Genomic DNA, 25,730 nt, shown 5'->3' on the forward strand with positions numbered 1-25,730 from the left:
CCAGAAGTAAAGCACAACATTTGAAACACTACTGGAAAATATGACACTTTCTTCCCAAAGCTTCAGGACTCTTTCTGAAAACATTCCTTTGTATAGGAAACTTAAGATCATTATCATAAACTGATGTTTAAGCGATGGGGAAAGCAAAATCTAAAGGCTATTCCAGCAAGTTTCCTTAGCACACATTTCCTGTTTATATAGATTATCATAAGGCTTTATGGAGCTTTAAAATCCTAGAACTTCTCAAGGACAAAACATCTTTGGCAGCAACACAATGCCCAGTCCATAATGGCTTTCCCAGATGTGTTTCTAAGATGAGGCACAGAGATTTGGGATGATGCTTCATGTACTCTAAATTACTAATGGAGACCCAAGTATTATCTGGGGATATGACAAGATGGACAAGCGTTCAGACTCTGGAGCCAGATTGCCTGGCTTCGAGCCCTGGTTCTGCCAATTGCCCAGTGTGTATCCAGTGTGTATCCTTGGACTCGCAGTACATCCGTAATCGTATCTGTTAAATTGAACTAGTGACTATACTCACCACAGGGATTGGTGTGAGGATTAAATGAGTTAACACATTTAGAACAATGTCTGGCACACTGAAAAACTTATTTTTTAAGTCAGTTATTATTACATATGTGCTGATTTAGATGTAGTATCTATTTTTTAATTACCCACACAAAAATTTTTCACAGAAACCAAGAACAAAAGTGGCATAAAATTATTTATTTGACATGCAGTTTAATGTGGTTTTGAAAAACTTAGCACATATTTCCTGTTTCATGTTTATGTTTTGAACATTTCAGAGTATTTCAAGTCATGAGAATTCTCTGATATGTTCATTATTCATTGCTACCTAGTGGTAATTAAACTATAGATTATTGTATAATCAATTATTTCTTTCATAATAACTGGAAATCTAAAAGTCATAAATCAACTAATTTCAATGCGTGTGCTTTTAATTTGATCATTATCACATATTACTTTTATACATGTGGATGTAATAAAAAAATCAAGAAAGCCATTCTTAAAAACATATGTTATTAAAATTTTGCAATATGGTTAGTGTCTTATGTTGAAAACCACAGTCTAACATCAGGCATCTTTGGCAGTAACTTTCATTGCCAACAAGACACTTCTAGTTAAAGAGAAATCTTTTTGCCCGTATGTAATTTCCAGTAGAAAAAGTGCAGTACTGAATATTACTGAAGTTAATTGATACAGACGGTATGCCACTGCTTTCTGGAACTGTCAGGAAAATTATGTTTCATTTCTTTAGCCTCACATCTTAGATTTACTCTAAAACAAATCTAGAAGTGCCACTGTTTTCATAAATGCAAATCAACCCTCCTAATTTCTGCTCAGCTGTTTTATCACAGAATAAAATAATTTATTCTTCAGCATTAATCCAAGGTTATTTGGCTCACTTCTGAAATTAAGAAGCAAAATAAAGAAATTAAGAGAAAGCATGGAACCAAATTAACAATAATTATTATATAGATTTAGGGGTTTCAAATAGTTCTAAGGGTAAAATCAATTCCAGAGCAATCTAAGGTATATTGGTAGAGGTCCAAATTTGTAAATAGAGTACAGAAAACACAAGATGACTTTTTAGATAGGAATAAGAATCTACTTCCTACAGAAGCTATTTCTAAGAAACTCTATATTATAGTATGGTATTTAAAGTAAGAAAATACCCATTTTGATTATTTTACTCTAGGAGAAACCATCTTGTTCTTTAAAGCAACTTCAAATCTGTTGATTTCAGGTGTAAAGAATTTAAGTGGACCTTTGAGACAGTCAGGAAAATTCCTAAATATATTGATCTTAGTCATTTTCAGTAATGAAACTTCTTCACTCTGAAAAACACTTCTTAGCTTAGGGTTCAACATCTAGTCAATAAGGTAAGATATAATACTCACATTTACTCATTCGTTCTTTAAGCTGTTATTGGGTGGATTGATGTTGATAGTATCAGGTACTATTCTCTGTGCTGTAAACTCATTATCTCATTTAATCCCTCACCTCACTCAGTGGAGAAGGTGGATTAACACCTCCTCCACAGTGACTTAATCTATCTCATGAGATGGAGAAGGTATTATTATTATTATGTAAAAATATACAAATGAGGAATGTATATAGTGTACAAATGAGGAGACTGAAGCAGTGAGGTAAGTGAGTTATGAAAGGTCACTTGCCCCAAGTGGAAGTCTTCAGTAGCATGCGACCTGACTCTAATCCCACATCTTCTAACTGTACTGTGCTGAGCACACAAGGCGTAAGGTAGTAAATCGTCCCAATTTGCCTGGGACACAAGGATTTCAGTGATAAAACAGGGAATTAACTGTATCATATAAAAGATGTAAATAGCAGTTATTTTTACTTTGCCGTAAGATATAAAAGAATCTTTATGTCAATGCCAAAGTACAATAAAATATGGAAATGATCCATTTTTATAAAACTATTTTTTTCTACATAGTGAACAATTGTAATAAGAAGGGGGAAGCAGATAACCACGCCCAAAAGGGAAAGAACGTAAAGGTATACCAACATTTTTGAGCGACAACTATTGCCAGACTCTGTGTCAATTATACGTTTTTTCATCTACTCCTCTGAAAAATCACATATAGTATGTAATATACTCATTTTATAGATGCAGAAACTGAAAGAGCTAAAATAACTTGCCCAAGATCATGCAGGTAGCATAGCTAGAATTGGAATTGTTTTTTTCCTCAAAACCATATATTTTATACTACAAGTAATTTAGGATTAAAGTCTATTGATTTGCCATTCTGTTATTTCAGTAACTCTGCTCTAGGCCTAGAATTATCCTTAGAAAACATCTTTATTTGTGTGTTCCTTCTGGCATTCCAGTCAAAAAAAATTAAGTTGAGTACCTCCTCTGTGCCTTACTCTGTGCTATATGTAGCTAGTGAACGTACAGAGAAGAATTAAGCACCAGTCCTGACCTCAGCAGCATTTTAGAGTAGAAGGCAGACACCTTTGTAGTTAGTATCAATGCCATACCTAATAAGTGTTATACAATTGTTTAAGATGTAAATGGAAGAAAAAGTAAACCATCAAAGTCATCCTAAAACAAAAAGTGATTCACGGGAAAGTCGACCGTGGAGATGGTATTTAAGTTCTTTTTTTTATTTGTAAGTATATGATTTTACCAAATGAAGACAGTGAGAAGGCAGTCTTCCAAAGAGAAGAGGAAGGTCCAAGTAAAGTCGTACTTAGGGAATTCTGAGTCCCCTAGAGAATTTGAAAAACAGGAGGTGGGGAACTGGGGCTGTAAAAGATGACATGGAAACAAAGGTAGAGGAAAGATTGTGAAGGAATGTAATTGCCAAGCAGTTTAGACCTTAATCCTGAAGAAAACAATACAATATGTAAAGCAGTCTTTAAAGGAGGGATGAGACATTAGTCCTTTATAGTAATTGTTTACTTATTTCTATTCCCCTTTCCACTATACACTCCATGAGAGCAGGATCTTGTATTGATTGAGGATGTTTCTTCAGAAACCAGAAGAGTACTTGATGCATAGTAGGCATTTAAATATGTATATCTGCTGTATCACTGAATGTTTAAAATAATGATTATACAAGCATTAACAGGTACAACCAGTAAACGATTATTGTAATACGTCAAGAGAAAACAAAGGCAGAATGTGGACAGTGATAATAGGTTTTGTATAGAATCAGCACCACTTAACAACTTATGGACTAATAAGGGTTTGATTAAGTGGGAAATCCAGTATTACAATAGGGTTTCAAACCTGGGTAATTAGATGGATGGTGGTGTCTTAACCAAAACAGAAATAGAGGAGGAAAAGAAGTTTCAAGGGAAATCTTTTTAAGTTTGTATTTGAATTCACTGAGAATAAGATTCATTTGGGACATGATCTGATAATCATCAGGCAACAGTGTTAAGAGGAAAACAATCCTCCAATTTTACTTCTTGTGAATAAAAATAATTATTTAATATATAAATTTGTTCAAATTTGTGTCATCCATATCTCTTGAATGCCTTAGAGGGATAAGAAAACTATTTCATTTATTATGAAATCCATTTGAGATTATAATTATAATTCACTATCAGTACAGCAGAAACAGGGAGTAGAAATAAATTAAATAACTGGCTCAAAAAGTCCTGAATTACAACTTGGGAGGAAGAAAATACAGGCAACCTGTCAATTCAAATTATTGCCATAAATTTCGTTACCTATTAGACAAAATATAGACGTGTTATAACATTAAATAAACTAGATTGATTTAAATCTGTGATAGAGTTTGGGGGTTGTTGAGATTTGTTTGGGTTCTTGATATGACTGACTACACGTTAGAAATTGCCAAACTGATAAAAACACTACATCCAGCACAAACTCATTACTTACGTGAAAATGTTGAATCTGTAATCTCCTTTCAGAGTCTTCTCTGAGGCCAAAAAAAGGTGGGCACTGTTTCACTCACAAAATATTTTCCCCAGAATTTCCCTGGAACATTTAAAGAATACCTCTCTTTTGTTTCCTTTAACAACACAAGAATAGCCTTATCATTATCTGTTTTCTCAATACCTATATCAAAATCATCGTAAGTATTGAGAAGCTGCAAATTTGAAAAAGATTCATTTGTTAATAGTCTATAAAAGTCTCAGTTAAAGAAAATTTTTGTTCTCTATAACAGAAAAAGATGATATGGCATTTTGTGATTCATTGCATTCAGAATATAAGTGATTTCTTATCGAATCTTGATTCTAATGCAGTTTAAAATATCCATAACAATATCTGGGCTATTCATGAAGGAAAACCAAAGAACTTCACTTTTCGTGTGACTTGTAAAAGTATTTCTGAAGATCTCTTCAACTGATGAGGCTTCTAAGAAAGATCTGGGGATTTTGAGACTTGACTAACATTTAAGAATCCTGGAGCTTGTCCATTGACTCCAGTACAATGCAAATACTAGGCTAATCCTGTGACATGAGGCACTTAGGGTAACTGGCTAAAACTGTAAAAATGGAAATAAGCTGAAATATTTTGAAAATATAAAAAAAAGAGAATCACATCCAAATGTATTTTCTAAGAGCAAAAGTACAATATATAATTTTTACATATTTAAAAATAACACAGAAAAAGCACTGTTACCAATGGACTTCTCACACCTAACCACATATTTGAAGAATATCACCCTAACTTTCATAATTTCCCTCATACCTATCTACTTTCTTGATTATAAAATGTAATCATGGACTGTAAGCTTGTAATCTTCACAGTGTATCTAACTTCCCTGTAGAAAACCACTAGGAAACAAATTACAGGTTAGATACCAGCGATATTCCAAAAAAAATAACTCCTTAGTTTAATAACACTTGCTTTCAAATGATGCTACTGAACAAAATACAAAAGACTCAGAGCTCAGGCGTGAAACTTTTAATTTACAGGTAACTGGGGGAGTCTTCCTTTGACTCTTTACTATCTTTAATGAGAAGATGAAACTTCTCACTGATGAATTTTAAGATTGTATAAAGTATCTCCCAAAGAGATACAGATAGCACTAATTTCAAAGTACTTTGTATTCACATAGATTAGAATCTTGCTGAAGTACTTCAGTGTTACTCTCTTAGGAATTGTGAAACTGATGAGAAAAATCAACTTGTTTCTATGAAGCACCTACTCTGCTCAGCTCTGTGGGAGATGACCTTGAGAAACCCAGTGAATGGGGATACAAAGCATCTGTGGGAAGATGAGGGAAAAAAACAACCTAATACAAAACCAGGCACACATTTCATAATGCAGACAATAGATGTGATGGGAGTGCAATCATAGGAAATGGCTGTGGGAGACTTTCGTGGAGGAGGTGCAGTGTATAAATTCTAGGGAGATGTGAGTGTGATTAGGGAAAGAAGCAAGTTGCGAGATAATCCTGGCAGGGGAATACCAAAAGGAAAGGCAGAAGGAGACAGGATTGAATAAGTATAGGTGATAATGACAGTTGATGAGGCAGTAGATGATAAGGTTAGTTAGGAGAGAAGAGGTCCATCACTGGAGAGGATTGCCTAACAGCATGGGCCTCACAGTTCTTATCTATAAATCATGTCTGAGAGGCACCTTTGGCATAAAGGTTAAGAGCTTAAACTCTGAGACAGACTGCTTGATATGGCCACTTAGTAGCCATTTGATTTGGGGCAAGTAGTTTAATTTACTATGCCTCAATTTCTCTATCTGTGTAACAGGGATAATAATAGTATTCCTAGGGAATGTCAGGGTTTTTTTTTAATATATTTTTATTTATTTTAAAATATATTTTTAGAAAACTAGATTTGTTTCTCTGACAGCAATGGTCAAGATAGATTGAAAAGGTGTGATTATGAAAGAACCTGGGCAGTCATCGAAATAACCCAAATTTTCCCCTTAACATCCATAATCCATTATCATTCAAACTGGAAGAGTGGACTCATAATTTTTAGTTTTCCCTACCTTGCTAACCAAGCATTTGCATCAAGCTCCTGTCTGCAAGCTCTCTGAAATCCATGGCCAAATAAAAGATTTCATGACAAACTTCCAGATTTAAAGCCCGGATCTTCTAGATCCCTGCCTACAGTAGTGCTGACAGTCCCTTAGACCTCAATATTTTCTGATATAGTTTTTTCTTATCTGTATTTGGGTGAAATTAATGACTTTTAGGAACATTATAGAAATCTGCCAAAATGGAAAACTTCTTTGGGTTCTAATTCTATGCATGATAAATTGGGAACTTTATTGCTACATTTAACCTTTACCACATCTTTCTTTAAAATACAGATTCAAATGTAAAATCTAGCATTTGCAGACATTGTACTAATTTGTTCCAGTCACCCTTTGTAACCCTCAAGGCTTTGGGTTCATAAAAGGGACATGAATTACAATATGAGATCTAATATTTCCATCACTGGTACACATAATTTCTTTCCAGATCTTCTTTGTGCTCATGAGGAAAAACTCTGTGCACAGTGCAGATTGAATTGCTAAAAATTCCAATGAGAAGCGAGAAATATAGAAGTAAAAAGTAAATATGTCATACATGTTTATTTCAGGTAAATATCATTTTCCCTCCCTAAAATGACTTTATCTTTTAAACTCGGGCAATTGAGCAGAACAAATAGATTCTTTTCTTTGAAACAAATCAGTTACTTATGTCAAATATTCTATCTAATAGAGGTGTATTGGGAACTGTAACAATTGCAAATAGATATGATAAAAAAGAAATAAATGATGTTCAGTTTCTGATTTTAGCTTCTGCACTAGACTATGAAATCAGAAGTTACTTATTTTTCATGTACTGCCATCATTGTTCTGTTGATCTAATCTATGTCCAATAAAGAGATGATCAAGAACTACTACAGGTCCCACCAACTTTGTAGCATTCATCAATCTACTGACGTTTTTCTACTTAAAAGCCCTTAAAAGTAGACTATGACTGATGGTTTATAATTTCTTAAAGAGGATTCATGAATTTCTCCTTTCTGCTTTGCCTTAGGAATATTTCAGAAATGCCCGGTCTAATGTAATTCAGCCATAATAACTGCATCACTGGAGAAGTACCACAACTGCCAAAGCAGCTACAGTAACTGCTTAAACCCTGACTTTAGCTTGTTGATTGCCTTTTAAGGAAAAGCTCAGGACAAAAAGGACATAATCTGAACAAGTGATTGCAGGGCTTTAGAAAAGGAAGTGCTTAATTACTTAGTAATTCATATTGTAATTCATGTTCTTTTTATGAACTCAAAGGAAATAATGCTATAAAGAAACGGAGAAATGTGTATGTTTAATGTGTTTATAGAAGCGTGTTGGAAAATGAAGTTCCTATTAATAAAATACAAATAATTTAGCTGCCACAGCTGGAAATCTCTAACTGCAGCACATATTTCTGTAATTGCTGTAATTCTTATGTGTTCTCTTGCTCTCTTTGCAGGCAGACCAGTAATGATTGTGGTGGAATATATGGAGAATGGATCCCTGGACTCCTTTTTACGGGTGAGGTGTTCTTTTCTGATGGCATTTAAATAAGCTATTCTGAGTTCTATATTTAAAACATTTATCATAAATTAATTTTTGCATAATGTTATTCATGGATTTTTCCATGAAGAATAGCAGGATTTTCTCTAGGGTGTGTTTCTCTGATACTGTGATACATTAGAGTGTTACTAAGAGGATGGGGGGAATATATACACATGAGAATATAATTGATTTCTCCTATAAATTCACTTGCCATATTAATATATACATATTTCAAATGATGTTATAAAGAAAGAGATTAAATGAAATTCAGTAGCTTCACATAGCCTGTGTGAAGCAACTGAGTTTCATTTTGCTTTATCACATTTAACTATTTAGTAGGATATTTTATGCATTATCTATAATCTGAACCCTTTAAATTGATGTATATTTACCAATAATGACTCAAGTTCATATCAGAAAATGGATTTTATCAGCTTTGTCCTTCTTAAGTTCGTTGGCTGACTATTTAGAAAACAAAAAGAGAAAGAATGAAACTGGCTGAGATTCGTTTTAGAACAAAAATTTTTAAAGCACTCTTTTTAAGTGACTTATCCTTGAAAGTACGGTATATACAAAAATCATTTGTTTTATATAGTGGTACAGAATAACACAGCTGAGAAGGTACCATGAAGTTATAATTCAAAATGTGTTTATAATATTTTTAACATTTAAAAAGCCGATGTATGCTACAAAAATATTCATTGATATTGGAAAAAACAGAAATATTAGAAAAGTCACTAGAGTATTTTGCATCCCCAGCAGAGGTCACATATGTGCATGTCACTGTATTCCTTAATATATATTTACCTACAGAGACATAGCCAATTTTCTTACTTATAAAATGACTGGACTTTTGCTATTTGAAATGTGTTATATGTTTTTCTTCATTTTTTATGGGAATAAACAATCTCAAGCATTCTTTCTTCACTTCATTTTTTGCTCAGTGTTATTTGGACAAGTTTTGTGTGCATCTTACCTCTCTCCCTTGATCTCATTTTCGTTTATTTTTCTTGATCCCATGCCCTCTTCTTCCATCTGCTCTCAATATTAGCAGTGATAATATATTTATACTGTGTCTGGACTTGATGTCCAGATTCAATGCCAGAAGCTGAATTCAGCAAAATTGTCGAGTTATTATCGAGCAGTACTCTTCACAGAATGCATACCCTCAACCAAGTATGCTCTTTAAGGCAAAATGAAATTCATAGGTGTTTAGGGACGTGAACTATTTGTTCTTTTCTGTAGCCATTCTCAGAATGTTATTTTATAGCTTGTATCCATTTCTCCTGTAAATGTGCTAAATTACTTTAGGATAATTTTTTAGGACCACCTATAGTACTTGAAATGCATATATACTTATGCCCTCCCATTATGTTTATCCAGAAACTAATTTTTATCAGATACATATCAAAATGACTTATTATCTAATGGCGCTTCAGATAGGATTTTTTATCTACTATATCCTAGAGCTGAATATAATGGCAAATAATGTAACAAGACACTCATTTAAATTGCTGCTGAAAAATGGGTCAAATGACTGCCACGAGCAAATTAGGAGAGAAATGTTAGCTTCAGATATACTTTTTATCCTGCTGAATCATCGATCAATTAAAACATGTTATAAAGAAAAGATAATATAAGTAAAATATTTACTTAAAAACATCCTACTACATGTTTATAAGTGGTATGTTTCATGATCTAAGATTTAAAAACTAATATTTTTCAGCTCTTATGCACCACGTAGGTTAGACACAATACAATCTGGGAAAGAATAAATGTTCAAATAATGGTGGCTACCACTACTAATACTATGAGAATCTTAACATATATTATCTCAGTTCGTCTTGGCTCTGCCACTTACTGGCTGTGTGACCTTGTGACTTGAGCAAGTGACTAACTTCTCTGTGCCTCTGTTTATTCATCTATAAAGTGGGAATATTAACTGTATCCACCTCATACAGTTGTTATAAGGATTGAGTTGATTATTGTAAAGCATATAGAATAATGGCTGACACATTGTAAAGGGTGGAGCGAGGATTGAAACTCAAGTCTCTGAACGCAAAAGCCATGTTCTCATACACTTTGAATTCTATCTTTTTATTAAATTACTTATGACTTCTTATAAGTCCACTACCATCTTCCCATGGGGTCTTGGGTCCCCTCCTCACATAGAATTTCTATTAAAATAAAAATCATATGAATGGGATAAAAAAACATAGGGCCAATACTCCCTTTTTACTCTTCTATAGGATTCTTACTTTCTTTGTAATCATATCTCTTATATCCCAGAAGCTCAAAGTGCTTTATAAACTTTAGGTCAATAGCAGATATTCAACTCCCCACGGCAAGCAGAAATAAAATATATAAATATATATATCCCACAAATTCTTAAAAGCGAAGTCATTTTTCAAACTACTGCTTCAGAATTTGATAATCGCAGCTTCTGTTAGCACAGAGAGGAGGAAGTGGCTAAGTGCACGGCACAGTAGGGGAGCCATCCATGGCTCATTAATAGCGTTCTGTGCTTACTGGAGCTGGAAAAGATTTCCCTTGGTCTCCCACACTACTTGAAAATCACTTCAATTCACTGTTCTATATGACAGAGTGGTAGCAAACGAAGTACAAGATTACAATCAAGTGCCAGCAGCAGTGGCTGGCTGGCTGTGATATTGCACCAAATTCGTAAATCTACTGTTTGGATCCTTGCGGACATTCCTCCAGATATATATTAGCAGGGAGAGTGTGGCGTGGTTAAGTAAGTATGTGTGTGTGTAAGTGTGTATGTGTGTGTATATGTGCACGTACGTGTGGAAAAAGGGAGTGGGTAGGTACATAAATATGTATGTGTTTTAAATTTTAAAATAAAATGCAACCTGACTTAGCAAGCGGAGCATCAGCCTAACTGCTCAGAAGATATGACCTCACTGATGTTCAGGTTTTCCTAACTTTTCCAAGGAAGTACACTAGTGTGAATGAATGCAATCTTGACCATTATCCCTGTACAGTCTCTCTCCATCTATACATATGGATTTCATAAACACTTTTTGTGGCGGCACTTACCTGGCAACTGCTTACCCCTAAATCTTTGGACCTCCATTTTTATAATATTAACTAGCAATCCAAATAAAAATAGTTATAAATTACTTTAAAAATTTGAGATATCATGTGTCAAGCACAAACAATTTATTCCTTTATTTTATAACATTTGTTGAATGTGGATTTGTTTATTATATCACAAAACTCAGTTATACAAAAATACAACACCACTGGTTTCAGTTCAAGAGGATATATTGTGTTCAGCATCCTGCTCCCATCTCAAAACCTTTTTTTTTTTTTTTTTTTTTTTGCAGTACGTGGGCCTCTCACTGTTGTGGCCTCTCCTGTTGCGGAGCACAGGCTCCAGACGCGCAGGCTCAGCGGCCATGGCTCATGGGCCCAGCCGCCCTGCGGCATGTGGGATCTTCCCAGACCGGGGCACGAACCCGTGTCCCCTGCATCGGCAGGCAGACTCCCAACCACTGCGCCACCAGGGAAGGGAAGCCCTCTAAACCTTTGACATAAGAGAAAAAGATATACGTACATTACTTATAAAGCACAATCACATAAGCAAGTGAGAAAGTGTCATCCAGAAATAATAACAAGAAATACATTGGAGAAATTAATAAAGACAAAAAGCAAACAGAATCAGATTGTGTAAGGAAACTGCCAACAGAATCAGATTGAGTAAGGAAACCATAGCCAAAAACACACTCAGGAAAGGATGTTTGAGAGCAAGAGGAATATGTGGAAGGTAGTGCTACCAACTGAAATAAAGATACAGAGGAGGAAAAGGATGGGCTGGTCATTGGAAGAAGATGATGAGTTTAATTGGGATCTTGTTACCTTTGAGATACCTATGGAACATGCGGTGAAAGTGTCCAGACAAAATTAGAAAGATATCTGAAACACAACAGGAAAATTTGACTAAAGTTAAAGATTTGGGAGTCAGTAGAATAAAAGTGGTTATTAAACCCAAACCATGATATTTTCCAGGAAGAAATGTTAGACAAAGGAAAGGAGTTGAACAAGGTTGGAACTCTGTGGCATACCAACCTGAAGAAGCGGCACGGATGGCATCTCCATCCATGAGAGGTGAAAAGACAAGCAAGGGGGGAGAGGAGGCCATGGCATCCCAAACCTAAGAGAATAGAGCGTTTCAGGCAGGAGCAAACAAGCAATTGTATTAAATGCAGCAGAGAAATTCTGGAAGACAGAGACTATGACATCTATATGATATCTATGACTAAGGCAGAGACTAGACATCTATGGCATTTGACACTTAAGTGGCCCTCCAAGATCTCAACAAGAGCAGTTTTAATGGGTGGGGCCCAGGCAGAAGCCAGACTGTAGAGGGCAAAATGAGACTAAAATATAAATAGAATTGGCAGGTGGAGACCAATTTTTAGGGGAAAAGCGGGTGAGATGGCAAGGCAAGAGATAAATCAGATGCTAGTAGACCAAAAGAAAAATCAAGGGCATTTTTAAAGATAGAAAATAATTTAGACAATTTATACACTGAGGGCTAGGAAATCAAAGAAAATACTGTTAAACTGGTAAGGCAAAATATCTCAGGAGATGGGAAGGTACAAAATCAAGGACCCTGGTGAAGGATTAACTTTGAGTAGCAGAAGCCTCCACATTTTCCAAGACTTGAAGGAGCTGTGTGTTGTGGATCTAGAGGGACTTATGAGGAACATGCATTAAATTTAAGAAAATGATACCTCATGCTATTGTATTTCTATGCAAAGTAGGAAGAAAGTTTATGTGGGAGTTTGAGGACAAATCTTCATTGAAGGTGAATGCTTAGAGTAATTGCTGAAGTTAAAAAGATAAATTGCTGATGAGAACAAAAAACAACAAAAAAAACAGGACCATCAGAATCAGGTTCTACTCCCAGAACACAGAGTTTTCAGGACCCCTGCAAGGGTAACCAGCTAAAAATCTTTACCAAGGCTTTTAATGATATGCAATGTAAGTGGCCAGGGAGAGGATCTTCTGGACTGCTGGCCCAATGATTTGTATTCGTTACAGGCACTCTTCCTCCACTCCTGCCAGTCCCCATCTTTGGTCCTAGAGAAAACAAAATGATTAACTAGTTCTGCTGACTTCCAGGTGATGCTAGAGAACGTGAGTGTTTTGGCAGTGGTGTGCATACTTCTGTGATTTCCTAGAGGAACAACTGACCGCTCCCCTCCCCTCCGCAATGTAAGGCTGGAGATAAAAGAGGCTATTGTTTGTAGAACAGGTACAATAGAACAAGAGTACTACAGGGGAATTGGGATGGTAGTTCAAGTAAGCAACCAGTGAAGCCAGGTTAGACAAAGGAGGCAATAAAGAGGCCATTAGGCCGTTATGGACTGGAAGTCTTTATTAGGTAGAAGAGCAAGTACAGCTGTGTATGAAGGTGGGCGAGCTAAGGAAAAGAACATGGCCAGAAAGTAAGATATTGGCAGTGGTTTGTTAGAGCCAGATCATACCAGCTTGTAAGAGATGATGATTAAATAGTCAGAAATTTGGGGAGCTGGTTGTTAAATAGGTAGTCGCTTGAAATTGGCCACGATGGGAGTATTTACACCACAGAAACTGGCAAATGCTACACATCAGAACTTGTTTGCTTTATTTTTCTTCAGAGAGTCAGTTTACCAACACCTTAGATTGACATTTAAGATTTCTGAAGTGAGGTAATTTCGGGGATGACAATTTCCATGTGTGGAGTCAGTAGCTAAAGTAAAAACAAAGATGAGTATCTTTAACTAACTAATGTAGCTAACATTTATGTGTGCTCTTTCTGAGTCAGGCATTATTCCAATCCCATGCCTTAAGCATGGTAAGCACTAGGTAAGCACCTAGTGCCTACAACCACATTGTGAGGTAGGTGTTACTATTATCCCCTCTTTACCAATGAGGAAACTGATGCAAAGCAAATTAGGTAGCTGGCCCAGTGTTAAATGGCTGATAAATCATTCATCATTCATTTATTTTTTGCACAAATATGTGTTGACAAACTATAGTAGGCCAGGCACTATTCTGGAGCTTGGAATACAGAAGCAATCAAAATAGAAATTAAAAATCTAGTGGGAAGAGAAATAAAGAATTCAGCAAAATATGTGGTACATCAGATAGTAGAGAAGAATAAAACGGGAGAAGTAGAAGTGGAAGTGAGATTGGGTTTCGATATTGAGTAGACAGGGAAGGTCTCACTGAAAAGTGCCATGTGAGTAAAGATGGGAAGCAGGTGAGGGAACAAACCAAGTGGGTACAAGGGGGAAAAGAATCCAGAGAGTAAAAACAGAAAGTGCCAGTGCCCTGAGGTGGGAGCATTTTACACCTGTAGAACAGCAAAATAAGCCTTTATGCTCAATGACTATATGCTTGTTTTTCCTAGGTCAGTGCTAAGTCATGCCTATTATCTCTTCATAATTATTAATAATGACCCTTTTACTCTGCAGTAGGGATGATAAAATATAGCAGTCACCCTATCATTATGGCTAGAATGGAGTATGCAAGGGGAAGGACAGTAGGAGCTGAAGTCAGAGAGTGGATGGAGGCAGAAAGGGGATCAAATCTTAGAGGGAAATGGTCCTCAACCTTGGCTGCATATTATAATCGTTCAATTTAGAGAGCTTTTAACAATCCCAGGTTCCAGACTGCACCCCAGATGAATTAAAGCAGAATTTCTTGGGCTGGGACACATGCATCAATATTTATTAAAAGTTCCCTCATTTGAGTCCAATATGCATCCAGGTTGGAAAACCACTGAGATAGGATCTTGTAGGCCACTGAAATGACTTTGAATTTTCTCTGGGTAAGACAGAAAGCCATTGTAGGGTTTGGAGGAGAGGCACAGCATAATCTGATTATGTTTTAGAAGGATTGCTCTGGTTGTTGTATTGAGAAGAGGCTATAGTGAGGTACAGATGGATGCAGGGAAATCAGGAGGCTTTTGCAATAATCCAGGTAAGGAGATGATGGTGGCTTAGATTAGGATAGTTGCAGTTGAGCTGATGGAAAATGGTAGATTCTGTGATGTATTTTGAACATAGAGCCAATGGGATTTGCTGGGGGTTTGGATAAAGCATTTAAGCAAAAGAGAATATTCAAGGATGCCTGGCATCCACAAAACAAGGTCAAGAATAGGCAATAACTACTTCCTGTAGTCATTGTGACTTTATTGTAGTGAATAGCTAATAGACCTAAAACTCCTAGATAATGTCTGGCACATATTAAGGTCTCCATAATGTTATCTATTATTATTATAATATATTTCAGAAGATGTCACTAAGAGGTTTTTTTTCCGGTACGCAGGCCTCTCACTGTTGTGGCCTCTCCCGTTGCGGAGCACAGGCTCCGGACGCGCAGGCTCAGCGGCCATGGCTCACGGGCCTAGCCGCTCCGCCGCAGCATGTGGGATCCTCCCGGACCGGGGCACGAACCCGTGTCCCCTGCATCGGCAGGCGGACTCTCAACTACTGCGCCACCAGGGAAGCCCTCACTAAGAGTTTTAAAATTGTTTTTCTGTTACTTCTTGGTCTGTTTCTTCTAGTGGCTAAAAATATTCTTAATTTTCACCATTAAAAAATATCTGGATATACCTCACAAATATGAGTATTTAAATAATACATATAAGTGCATTTCAGCATTTCAAAAGCAATGTGTGTCATTTGAAGATTTTCCTTGAACGAATGCAAAGCAAATATTAATTTAAAAAATTAAAGGGATCTTTTAAATATTTATGTACTCAAATTATAAATCTAGTAAAGATGGCATTTTACCTTATGCTAGTTATATATTAATAATGAGAGCTGTGTTTTATTAGCACACTTTTCTTGTAAATTGTGTTTTGTGGAGTTATGTTTGGGCTGGGGTATAAGAGCACAATTAATCCACATCACGTGCATTTTATATTAAACAGTGGGAAAAAAGTGAATTACATTTATCCACCAATATCTGTTTTTAAACCATAAAAGTCACAGTTGAATTACATCCCTTTAATTACATGTTTTTCAGAAGAAAATATGTGAAACTTCATGTCAATGAATGTTATTACTATCACGCCTGTGCCGGCTTAATGCCAAAGACTATTCTAAAAATAATGTGACAATAAACATCCAAATATATGAAAGCATAGTGTACTTGGAACAAAGCATATGAATGGCTGAACTTTTTATGCTTAAATTAGGAGTTAGAGCATCAATTTACAATAGCCTTTAAACATTTTAGTACTGTAAATGTGTGTTGTGTCATTTGTAGCACCTCGTACCATGAAATTGTATTTTCTAATATTCCTATTCATTCTAGTTTTTCATACAAGGTTTTACATTGAAATTTTTAAATTGGTATGTAATTTATAACTATAGTGATATATAGAGAAGTTCCGTGCATTTTCCTGAAATCCTCTGTAGTCGTTCCTAACCCCTCATTTGGACCATACAGGAGATTTTAGATTTACAAAACTAGATTTAGATTTAGATTTAGATTTAGGTTTTAGGTTTAGACTCAAAACTTGTGGTTCTCAACCATGGCTAGAAATCAGTTGCCATCCTCCTGAGATTTTACAAAATACACATGCATACCCAAGCAGATATATTTTGTGAAAACTTTCCCAGTAATTCCGATGCACTGTAATGATGCTTCATCAGGATCTTGGCACTCTGTGACACCCTGCCCCAGATGCCAAACAAAAAAAGTTTAAATTTTCTTGACTTTATTTAAGTGCAGCACACAGTAGCTATTGTAGTTTATCTTTATATAAACCTAAGCAAAAAAAAAAAAAAAAAAAATCAAACTCAGTAGAAAGCTTTGTAAGTTAAAGCTATATTATATATTCATATTCATTTTAAGGTCTTAAAATATAATTCAAAATCCAATTTCCATGTTTCACAAGTCCATATTCACTTTTCTTCCCAGATTTTTTAGGTGTATTAGAATGACATTTTTAGTGTCCTAATGATTGAAATTTCTGATTCCACTCCTGGTGACCTCTCCCTTCTATAAATAAAAATATAACTCTGCCTAGCTTAAGTCCAAATCCATGATTCTACAAAAGAATAAAGCCTTGAAGGATTTAATAAATATTCTATGAGAAATTATAATAAGATTTTCAACTGTGGAGGCCACAAGAACCAAGACTTGAGTAAAAAGGAGATACTGACTCTTATTTGTTCAGTGATTATTTTAAAACCAGAATGATCAAATGATCTGGTCTTTTCAAACCTATATATAACCTTAGCTGTTTCTTTTTCTAATTCAGGAACATTTTTAAAAGTCATAGCATGGTCAACTCTCTGATTTAGAAACACAAAAACTGAATTTTAACTTTAAGCTTAAGTTGTAGAAGTAATCCTCCAGGGCCTGTTTTCTGCAAAGTCACTTATAAATCAATGGTTGAGAACTCAGAATGCATTTTCCCATAAATATTTCTTTTAGAGCTTCTGCTTAAGTCCCTAGGCAGAGCCATAAAAGCCTCTTTAACACAGACTACAGCTAAAGGATGTAACTTTCAATATGGGAGGGGGCCTGTAGTTTCCTTCAAAAAAAGAAAGTGTGTTTTCCTCCCCCTCTACATGCCTTGTCTTGGGCAAAAAAATTTTAAATGCCATTTTTCTGTGGCATCCACCCCTTTCTTCATATCCTCTTCCCAGGTCCTCAGATATTCAACTTTTATTGTTTTTAATTCCATGTGGTAACACACCTTCCCTAGGCTTCTCCTCTCATCCCCAGGGTAGGCCTTTTTCCACTACATAGAATCACCTGTAACCTGGACCTTCACCCCACCCTAATCTAAGCTGCCATTCTCTCATTGCCACAGATCTCAGCTGGATATAAAGTTAGACTAATTCATACTAATATGTGACTCACAAATACTATTTTAATTCCCCTAGATAAGTTTGCATTTTTTACATGAACTTGTGAATCCAATTTTTTTTTTCATTTTACTTTATTCTGGTAATTATACTTGACAGGAGCTCTACTCTCTTGACAAATTTTTAAGTGTACAATATAGTATTGTTCACTATAGGTACAGTGTTGTACAGCAGCTCTCTAGAGCTTACTCATCTTGCTTAACTAAAACTTTATGCCCATTGATGAGTAACTCCCCGTATCCCCCCGCACCTCCCCCCAGCCCCTGGCAACCATCATTCCACCCTTTTATCTCTAGTCTCACATCCTATTCTGATTCAGTTTTTTGGTGTTTAATTCACCCCTACAACATGTTATTTCTTGTCTAATATGCTTTGCTTTTATGGTTCCCTCTTCCAGGAATGCCCTTCTAGTCTTTTGCCACCTAAGTTTTTCATGATAAGCATCATATCTTCTGGAGGTCCTTGCTGAAACCCCAAGTTCATTCTTTCAGCAAAGGTCATGTCTTTGTATTGAATACTATACTTTATTCTGTCTCTGACGGTCTTTGAAGGATTTTAAGCAAATGATTGGAAGGGTGATATTTGTATTTTCAAAACATTGAATATATTTGTTTTAAAAATAAAAAAACGTTGTGAGACTTCCTTGGTGGTCCAGTGGTAAAGAATCCGCCTTCCAATGCAGGGGACACAGGTTTGATCCCTGGTCAGGGAACTAAAAGCCCACATGCCGTGGGGCAACTGAGCCCACACGCCACAACTACTGAGCTTATGCGCCTCAACTACAGAGCCTGTGTGCCGCAAACTACAGAGCCCACACGCTGTGGAGCCCACGCACCACAGCTACAGAGCCCATGCACTAGAGAAGAGAAAACCCACACGCCACAACTAGAGAGAAGCCCGCGCACTGCAACGAAGAGACCGCAAGCCGCAACTAAGACCTGATGCAGCCAAAAATAAATTAAATAAATAAATCCTTAAAAATAAAAAACGTTGTTAGACAATAATGTGATGACTTCAGGACAACATAGCACATTTGCACTAAGCACAGACTAAGTACTTGAGCTCACCCTAGGATGAATGTACACTGAGAGGCTTAAAGTGTCCATGGGGCACAACCCACAAGGTAGGGTTTTGAAAACCATCATCCAGAGCTTTCATTACTGTGGAGACAATGTGACATGCCAGTGACTGCTCAGATCTGGGAGATGTTGTGCTCCAGGGCCTGAGAGGAGGTTGTGTGGAGCTCTGTCAGAAGTAGCAGATTTTTTTTTTTTTTTTTTGTCCTTTGCGGTACGCAGGCCTCCCACTGCTGTGGCCTCTCCCGTCGCGGAGCACAGGCTCCGGACGCGCAGGCTCAGCGGCCATGGCTCACGGGGCCAGCTGCTCCGCGGCACACGGGATCCCCCCGGACCGGGGCACGAACCCGCGTCCCCTGCATCGGCAGGCGGACTCCCAACCACTGCGCCACCAGGGAAGCCAATAGCAGATATTATTATGTGCACCTTTCAGAAACCACCTTCCGATCAGGCTCACCCTCTCTGTCACTTAGAGGTTAAGCTCCATGTTTCTTAACAGTCGGTCTGAGAACGCAAAGAAAAAGAAGAATGAAGACAAACTGAATTCCAGCTACTAAGCTCTGAGGTGCAGTGTGTAAATATGCCACATTCGCTCTCTCTTATTTGAATCTGCCTTCCTGGGAAAAAAAAAATGTCATTAAAAAATTCATAGTTTCTTTTTGATTAATCTCTAGAAGGCAGTCCAAAGATATTAAATCTCAGCACTCTCACATTTTTCTCCTCTCCTCATAAACAATTCAGTTCAACTTGAATTAATATTTATTGAGTGCTGACACAAGGCATGGCAGTATAGTGGATGCTGTGACAGAACGGCTACATAAAAGGAAGAAAACCAGCATCCTACCTTAAAAAAAAAACAAACACATGCTTTTTTATACAAGGCAATAGGAATAATGTAGTAATAGCAACCAGTGCACTATAAGATAGTATCAAAGGTTATTTAATTCAGTCACTATTTATTAACCATCCACCATATTCAAGAAAACCAATATATCCTAAACTACACTTGAGGAGGCTTATGTTAACAAGGGCTAGAAAAAGGAATATAGAATTTGTTTGAAGGAGAGAGTTGCATCACTTGTAGAGAAACAGATTTTTGCCATACCTCATGTATGAGTAAGTGGGGTTATTCCTTTCAGCCAGTCATGGATAAATAGATCCTCATTTGTTGGTTTATCTAGATTGTTCTTTGTTTATTTTGGTTTAATGGTCTAAGAGCTCTTTCATACCTTGCTTTATTAAGCTAAATTATGCTGCCTAAACTAGCCCAGACTGGGTCATTATGGCACACTTGGGACCAACAATTTCCCAGCTAACTCCAATTAGTAATACAAGCTCTGGAATTAGACTACCTGGATTCAAGTCCTGACTTCACTATCTACTAGGTTATTAAATCTGCTTCTCCTTAAGTTAGACCATCTATAAGATGGAGACAGTAACTACCCTTATATCAGAGTTGTTTCAAGGATTAAATGAGATAATACCTCTAATGAACTTATAACTGCATTTCGTGTATAGTGTTTAAGGAATGTTAGATATTTTTTCCCTATAAGACTGTGGCAACAATTGAGGTTTATGAGTTCCCAAAAGAATATACAACTATTTTGGGAGATTCTCTTTAATCAAGCACACATTTTATAAACAGCAGATAGATAAATTGTCACAGGTTGGGTTCCCTGTGAAGAAGATTCTTAAAAGAATATTTGCATGGGCTTCCCTGGTGGCGCAGTGGTTGAGAGTCCGCCTGCCGGTGCAGGGGACGCGTGTTCGTGCCCTGGTCCGGGAGGGTCCCACATGCCGCGGAGTGGCTGGGCCCGTGGGTCATGGCCGCTGGGCCTGTGTGTCCGGAGCCTGTGTTCCGCAACGGGAGAGGCCACAGCGGTGAGAGGCCCGCGTACTGCAAAAAAAAAAAACAAAAAACTCCTAAGAATATTTGCATGAAGGAACTTTATTGGGGAGAACTCTCAGGGTCAACTCCCTTATTCCTGTGGTTTCCGGAAATTTGGAAGCTGATAGTTCTTAGCTGAGCCCCTTTCTGGAAAATGGTTTTGGCTAGAGAAAGCCATCTCACCCAAAGTCATGACACCTTTACAGGGGTAGCCTGCACCCAATAATTAATTTATGTGGGAATATAAGGGCCCAGACCCTTTTCCTCAATTTAGACCAACTCTGAAGAGTTACTCCCGATCCAGAACATTCCATGGGATATTCCAAGGCCTTTGTTGTGAATGCACTACTATTCTTTAACTTCTGTTGCTGCCCAATCCTGATGTTCATCCTGAGACTGTGTAATCAAGGATCAACATTTAACAATATCAATGAGTTTTACTGCTTCACCAAGTACATTCTTATATAAAACTATTTTTGTTCTTGTTGTTCATGTAGCAGAGAAGAATATGAGAATACTAGTATAGGTTAATTTGGTGCTATTACCTTGATTTGTGTTAAGACTCCTGAACTTTTACCCACCAGAGTTTTGTACCACTAGTGGAAATATCAACAAAGTGAGAAAAAGGCATATGCATGTCTTAGTTCTCTTATAAAAAGTAGTTTTGACCTTATGGACCCCTGAAAAGATCTTGGCCATGTGAATTAGAAATAAATATACTACGTTGTATAGACCCATCATAGAAAATGGAGAAAGTAGTTTATATTCTTTTCAAACACCAAAATCTCATTTTTTCATGGTGCCATGTGTCGTTATTAGAACCATGATTGCTATGTTGCTGTTATGAAAGCAATTAATTCATATCTCTTCAAATGTTGGTGATAAGGATAGTTAAAATAATTTTAAAATAACTTGCATAAAATAGAAAAAGAGGGAGCACTTCCAAACTCATTCTGTAAGGCCAGCATTACCCTAATAACAAAGCCATCCAAGGACACTACAGGAGGTAAAACAAAAAACAACATTGTAAAAAGGAATTATACCTCACAACCAAGTGGGATTTACCTCAGTATGCAAGACTGGTTTAACTTTCCAAAATCAGTTGTTACCCATCATATCAAATGGCTAAAAAAGAAAAATCACATGATCAGAACAATAGGTGAAGAAAAAGCATTTGACACAATCCAATGCCAACTCATGATAAAAACTCTCAGTAAAGTAGGAATAGAGAAGAATGTCCTAAACTTGATAAAGGCTATGTAACAAAAAACCTGCAGCTAACGTCATACTAATGGTGAAAAACTTAAAGCTGTCCCACTAAGATCAGGAACAAGCAAGGGTGTACACTCTCATTACTTCTTTTCAGTATCGTACTGGAGGTACTACCTAATGCAGTAAGACAAGAAGTTGGGATGGGGGGGGTGTTGGAATATAGTCGTTATTTGCAGATGGCGTGTCATCTATGTAGAAAATCTGAAAGAATTGACCAAAAAGCCTAGACTAATAAGCAATTAAAACAAGGTTGTAGGATACAAGGTTAATATACAAAAGTCATTTGCTTTCTTACATACCAGTAATGAGCAAGTGGAATTTGAGATTAAAAACAATACCATTTACATTAGCACCCCACTAATGAAATACTTAGGTGTAAATCTAACAAAGTATGTCTAAGATCTAAATGAGGAAAACTACAAAACTGTTATGAAATCAAAGAAGAACTAAATAAATGGAGAAATATTCCATGTTTGTGGATAGGAAGACTCAATATTATTAAGATGTAGTTCTTCCCAAGTTGATCTACAATTTCAATAAAATCCCAATAAAAATCCCAGTAAGTTGGGGCTTCCCTGGTGGCGCAGTGGTTGAGAGTCCTCCTGCCGATGCATGGGACATGGGTTCGTGACCTGGTCCAGGAAGATCCCACATGCCGCGGAGCAGCTAGGCCCGTGAGCCATGGCCGCTGAGCCTGCGCGTCCAGAGCCTGTGCTCCGCAACGGGGAGAGGCCACAACAGTGAGAGGCCTGCATACCGCAAAAAAAAAAAAAAAAAAAAATCCCAGTAAGTTATTTTATGATATTAACCAACTGATTCTAAAGTTTAGAGACAGAAGACCCAGAATGGCTAACACAGTACTGAAGAAGATCAAAGTTGGGGACTGACACAACTTCAAGACTTATTATAAAGCTATAGTAATCAAGACAGTGTGGTACAGGTGAAAGAATAGACAGATGGATCAATAGAACAGAATAGAGAGGCTATGATGAACATAGTCAACTGGTCTTTGACATAGGAGCAAAAGTAATACCATGGAGAAAAAATAGTCTTTTCAACAAATGGCACTGGAACAGCTGGACATCCACATGCAAAAAAAAAAAAAAAAAAAGAATCTAGACACAGAGCCTTACACCCTTCACAAAAATTAACTCAAAATAAATCACAAATCTAAATGTGAATCACAAAATCATTAAACTCCTAGAAGATAACATAGGAGAAAACCTAGACAACGTTGGATATGGCAATGACTTTTTAGATACAACACCAAAGACACAATGCAAGAAAGGAATAATTGATAAGCTGGACTTCATTAAAACTTCAAACTTCTATTCTGTAAAAGACAACGTCAAGAGAATGAGGAGGCACAGACTGGGGAAACTATTTTCAAAAGACACATCTAATAAAAGACTGTTACCCAAAATATACAAAAACTATTAAATCAACAGCCAATTAAAAAATGTGTCAAACTACTAGGTATAAAATAAATAAGTTACAAGGGTATAATGTACAACACAGGAAACATAGTCAATATTTATAACAACTTTGTATGTGTAGTCTATAAAAATACTGAATTACTACATTGTATACCTGAAACTAATATAATATTTTAAATCAACCATACTTCAGTTTTTTTAAAAGCAAGCTGAAAGGAAATAAAAGACAATAGAAAGAAAAAGAAAAGGCCAAACACCTTAACAGAAACCTCACAATAGAAAATATACAGTTAGCAAATAAGGACGTGAAGATTCTCCACGTCATATGTCATCAGGGAGATGAAAATTAAAATGAGATACCACTTTGCTCTTATCAGAATGGCCAAAATCAGTAACACTGACAACACCAAATGTTGGTGAAGATGTGGAACAACAGGAACTCTCCTTCATTGCTGGTGGGAATGCAAAATGGTACAGCCACGTTGGAAGACAGTTAGGCAGTTTCTTACAAACTAAACATACTCTTACCATACGATCCAGCTATTGCCCTCCTTGGTATTTAGCCAAAGGAATCAAAAACTTATGTCCACATAAAAGCCTGCAGCTATATAAACTGCTATAAACAGTCTATAAACAGAGATGTTTACAGCAGCTTTATTTATAATTGCCAAAACTTTGAAGCAACCAGGATGTCCTTCAGTAAGTATATGGGTAAATAAACTGTACATAAAGACAATGGAATATTATTCACCACTAAAAATAATGAGCTCTCAAGCCATGAAAAGACATGGAGGAATCTTAAATGCATATAACTAAGTGAAAGAAGCCAATCTGAAAAGGCTGCATACTGCTTCCAACCATATGACATTCTGGAAAAGACAAAACTATGAGACCATGAAAAAATAAGCGGTTGCCAGGGGAGGGGGGTGGCAGGTGTGATAAACAGGTGGAACACAGAGGCTTTTTAGAGCAGTGAAAGTACTATGTTATTGATATATGATACTATACATAAACAGTATGTGATAATGTAATGGTGAGTACATGTTATAATACATTTGTCCAAACCCAAAAATGTACAACACCAAGAATGAATCCTAATGTTCAAACCATGGACTTCAGGTGATTATGATTTGTCATTGCAGATTCACCAATTGTAACAAATGTACCATTCCAGTGAAGGATGTTGATAATCGTGTGGGGAGGCTGTGCATGTGGAGGGGGGGGCGGAAGGTATATGGGAAATCTCTGTACCTTCCTCTTAATTTTGCTTTGAACCTAAAAGTGTTCCAAAAAATAGTCTTTTTTTTAAATAAATAACTTGGTGCTTTGTGCCACGCTCAGAACAAGATAGGAAGTTAAATTTCAACCTGGTGTTAAGTAACTATTTCTCTTTATAATGTAAGAGTTTCTGTTGCCAACTGATTTTTCAGGAAAGTGAGTGGAGAATTTTCTGATTAATATTAAAATGACAAAAACTACATATGATTATAAGTTTTTATTAAATAATGACTATTACTAAAATAAATGATGGGCTGTGCTATGTGTTTTGTATGTGATTCTCACTACAATTCTGAGTTAGATTATACTATTCTCATTGTAGAGATAAGGAAACCGAGGCACTCTTTAGTGTTCAGATCATCCATTAACATTTCCTACTATACAGAAATTCTGCCTTGACAAAAACTGTTGATACCAGACAACTTCACTTACTAATACGTAAAAGAACTATCTCTTTAAAATTAGTGTAATCCTTTCTAGTCCAAAAGAATTTATGCTTTCAAAGGCTTTGAGATTCCTAATAGAGGAGAGGTAGGTAGGGTACATGACAGAAGAGGCAGATTTCATCTAATTGTGCACTGTCTAAGAAGATGGATGGGAAACATAAAGAGCTAATAACACCAAAGATTTTCTTTGCTAGGTTATCTTTTATACATTAATTATACAGAAGAGCCTGCTTAAATGGATACTCTTGCTGTAGAATGTTTCTTTTAAGAGAGTGTTCTTTTCCTTACTCTGCACTTGAGTTGGGAGATATTATCAGAGAGCTATCGGGGACGTATGTTGATAAAGTAAGATGAAGTTTATTCTGTTTGTAATATAAGTTTATTTATTTAA

The 25,730-nt window shown here is 36.5% G+C and overlaps 1 protein-coding gene across 2 annotated transcripts in view; it reads left to right on the forward strand.

The window, feature by feature from the left end:
- The window catches only part of EPHA6 (EPH receptor A6), an 852,855-nt gene that overhangs the window by 705,202 nt on the left and 121,923 nt on the right, over positions 1-25,730 (forward strand). For both annotated transcript variants that reach the window (XM_029214367.1, XM_029214368.1), the window contains one exon: positions 7,956-8,017. In XM_029214367.1, the coding sequence (XP_029070200.1) occupies positions 7,956-8,017 (62 nt within the window). The remainder of the gene's footprint in view (positions 1-7,955; positions 8,018-25,730) is intronic.

This window comes from Monodon monoceros, unplaced genomic scaffold (genome assembly GCF_005190385.1).
Source record: "Monodon monoceros isolate NGI ecotype Baffin Bay Population unplaced genomic scaffold, NGI_Narwhal_1 Super_Scaffold_11, whole genome shotgun sequence".
In the NCBI taxonomy this organism is placed as follows: Eukaryota; Metazoa; Chordata; class Mammalia; order Artiodactyla; family Monodontidae; genus Monodon; species Monodon monoceros.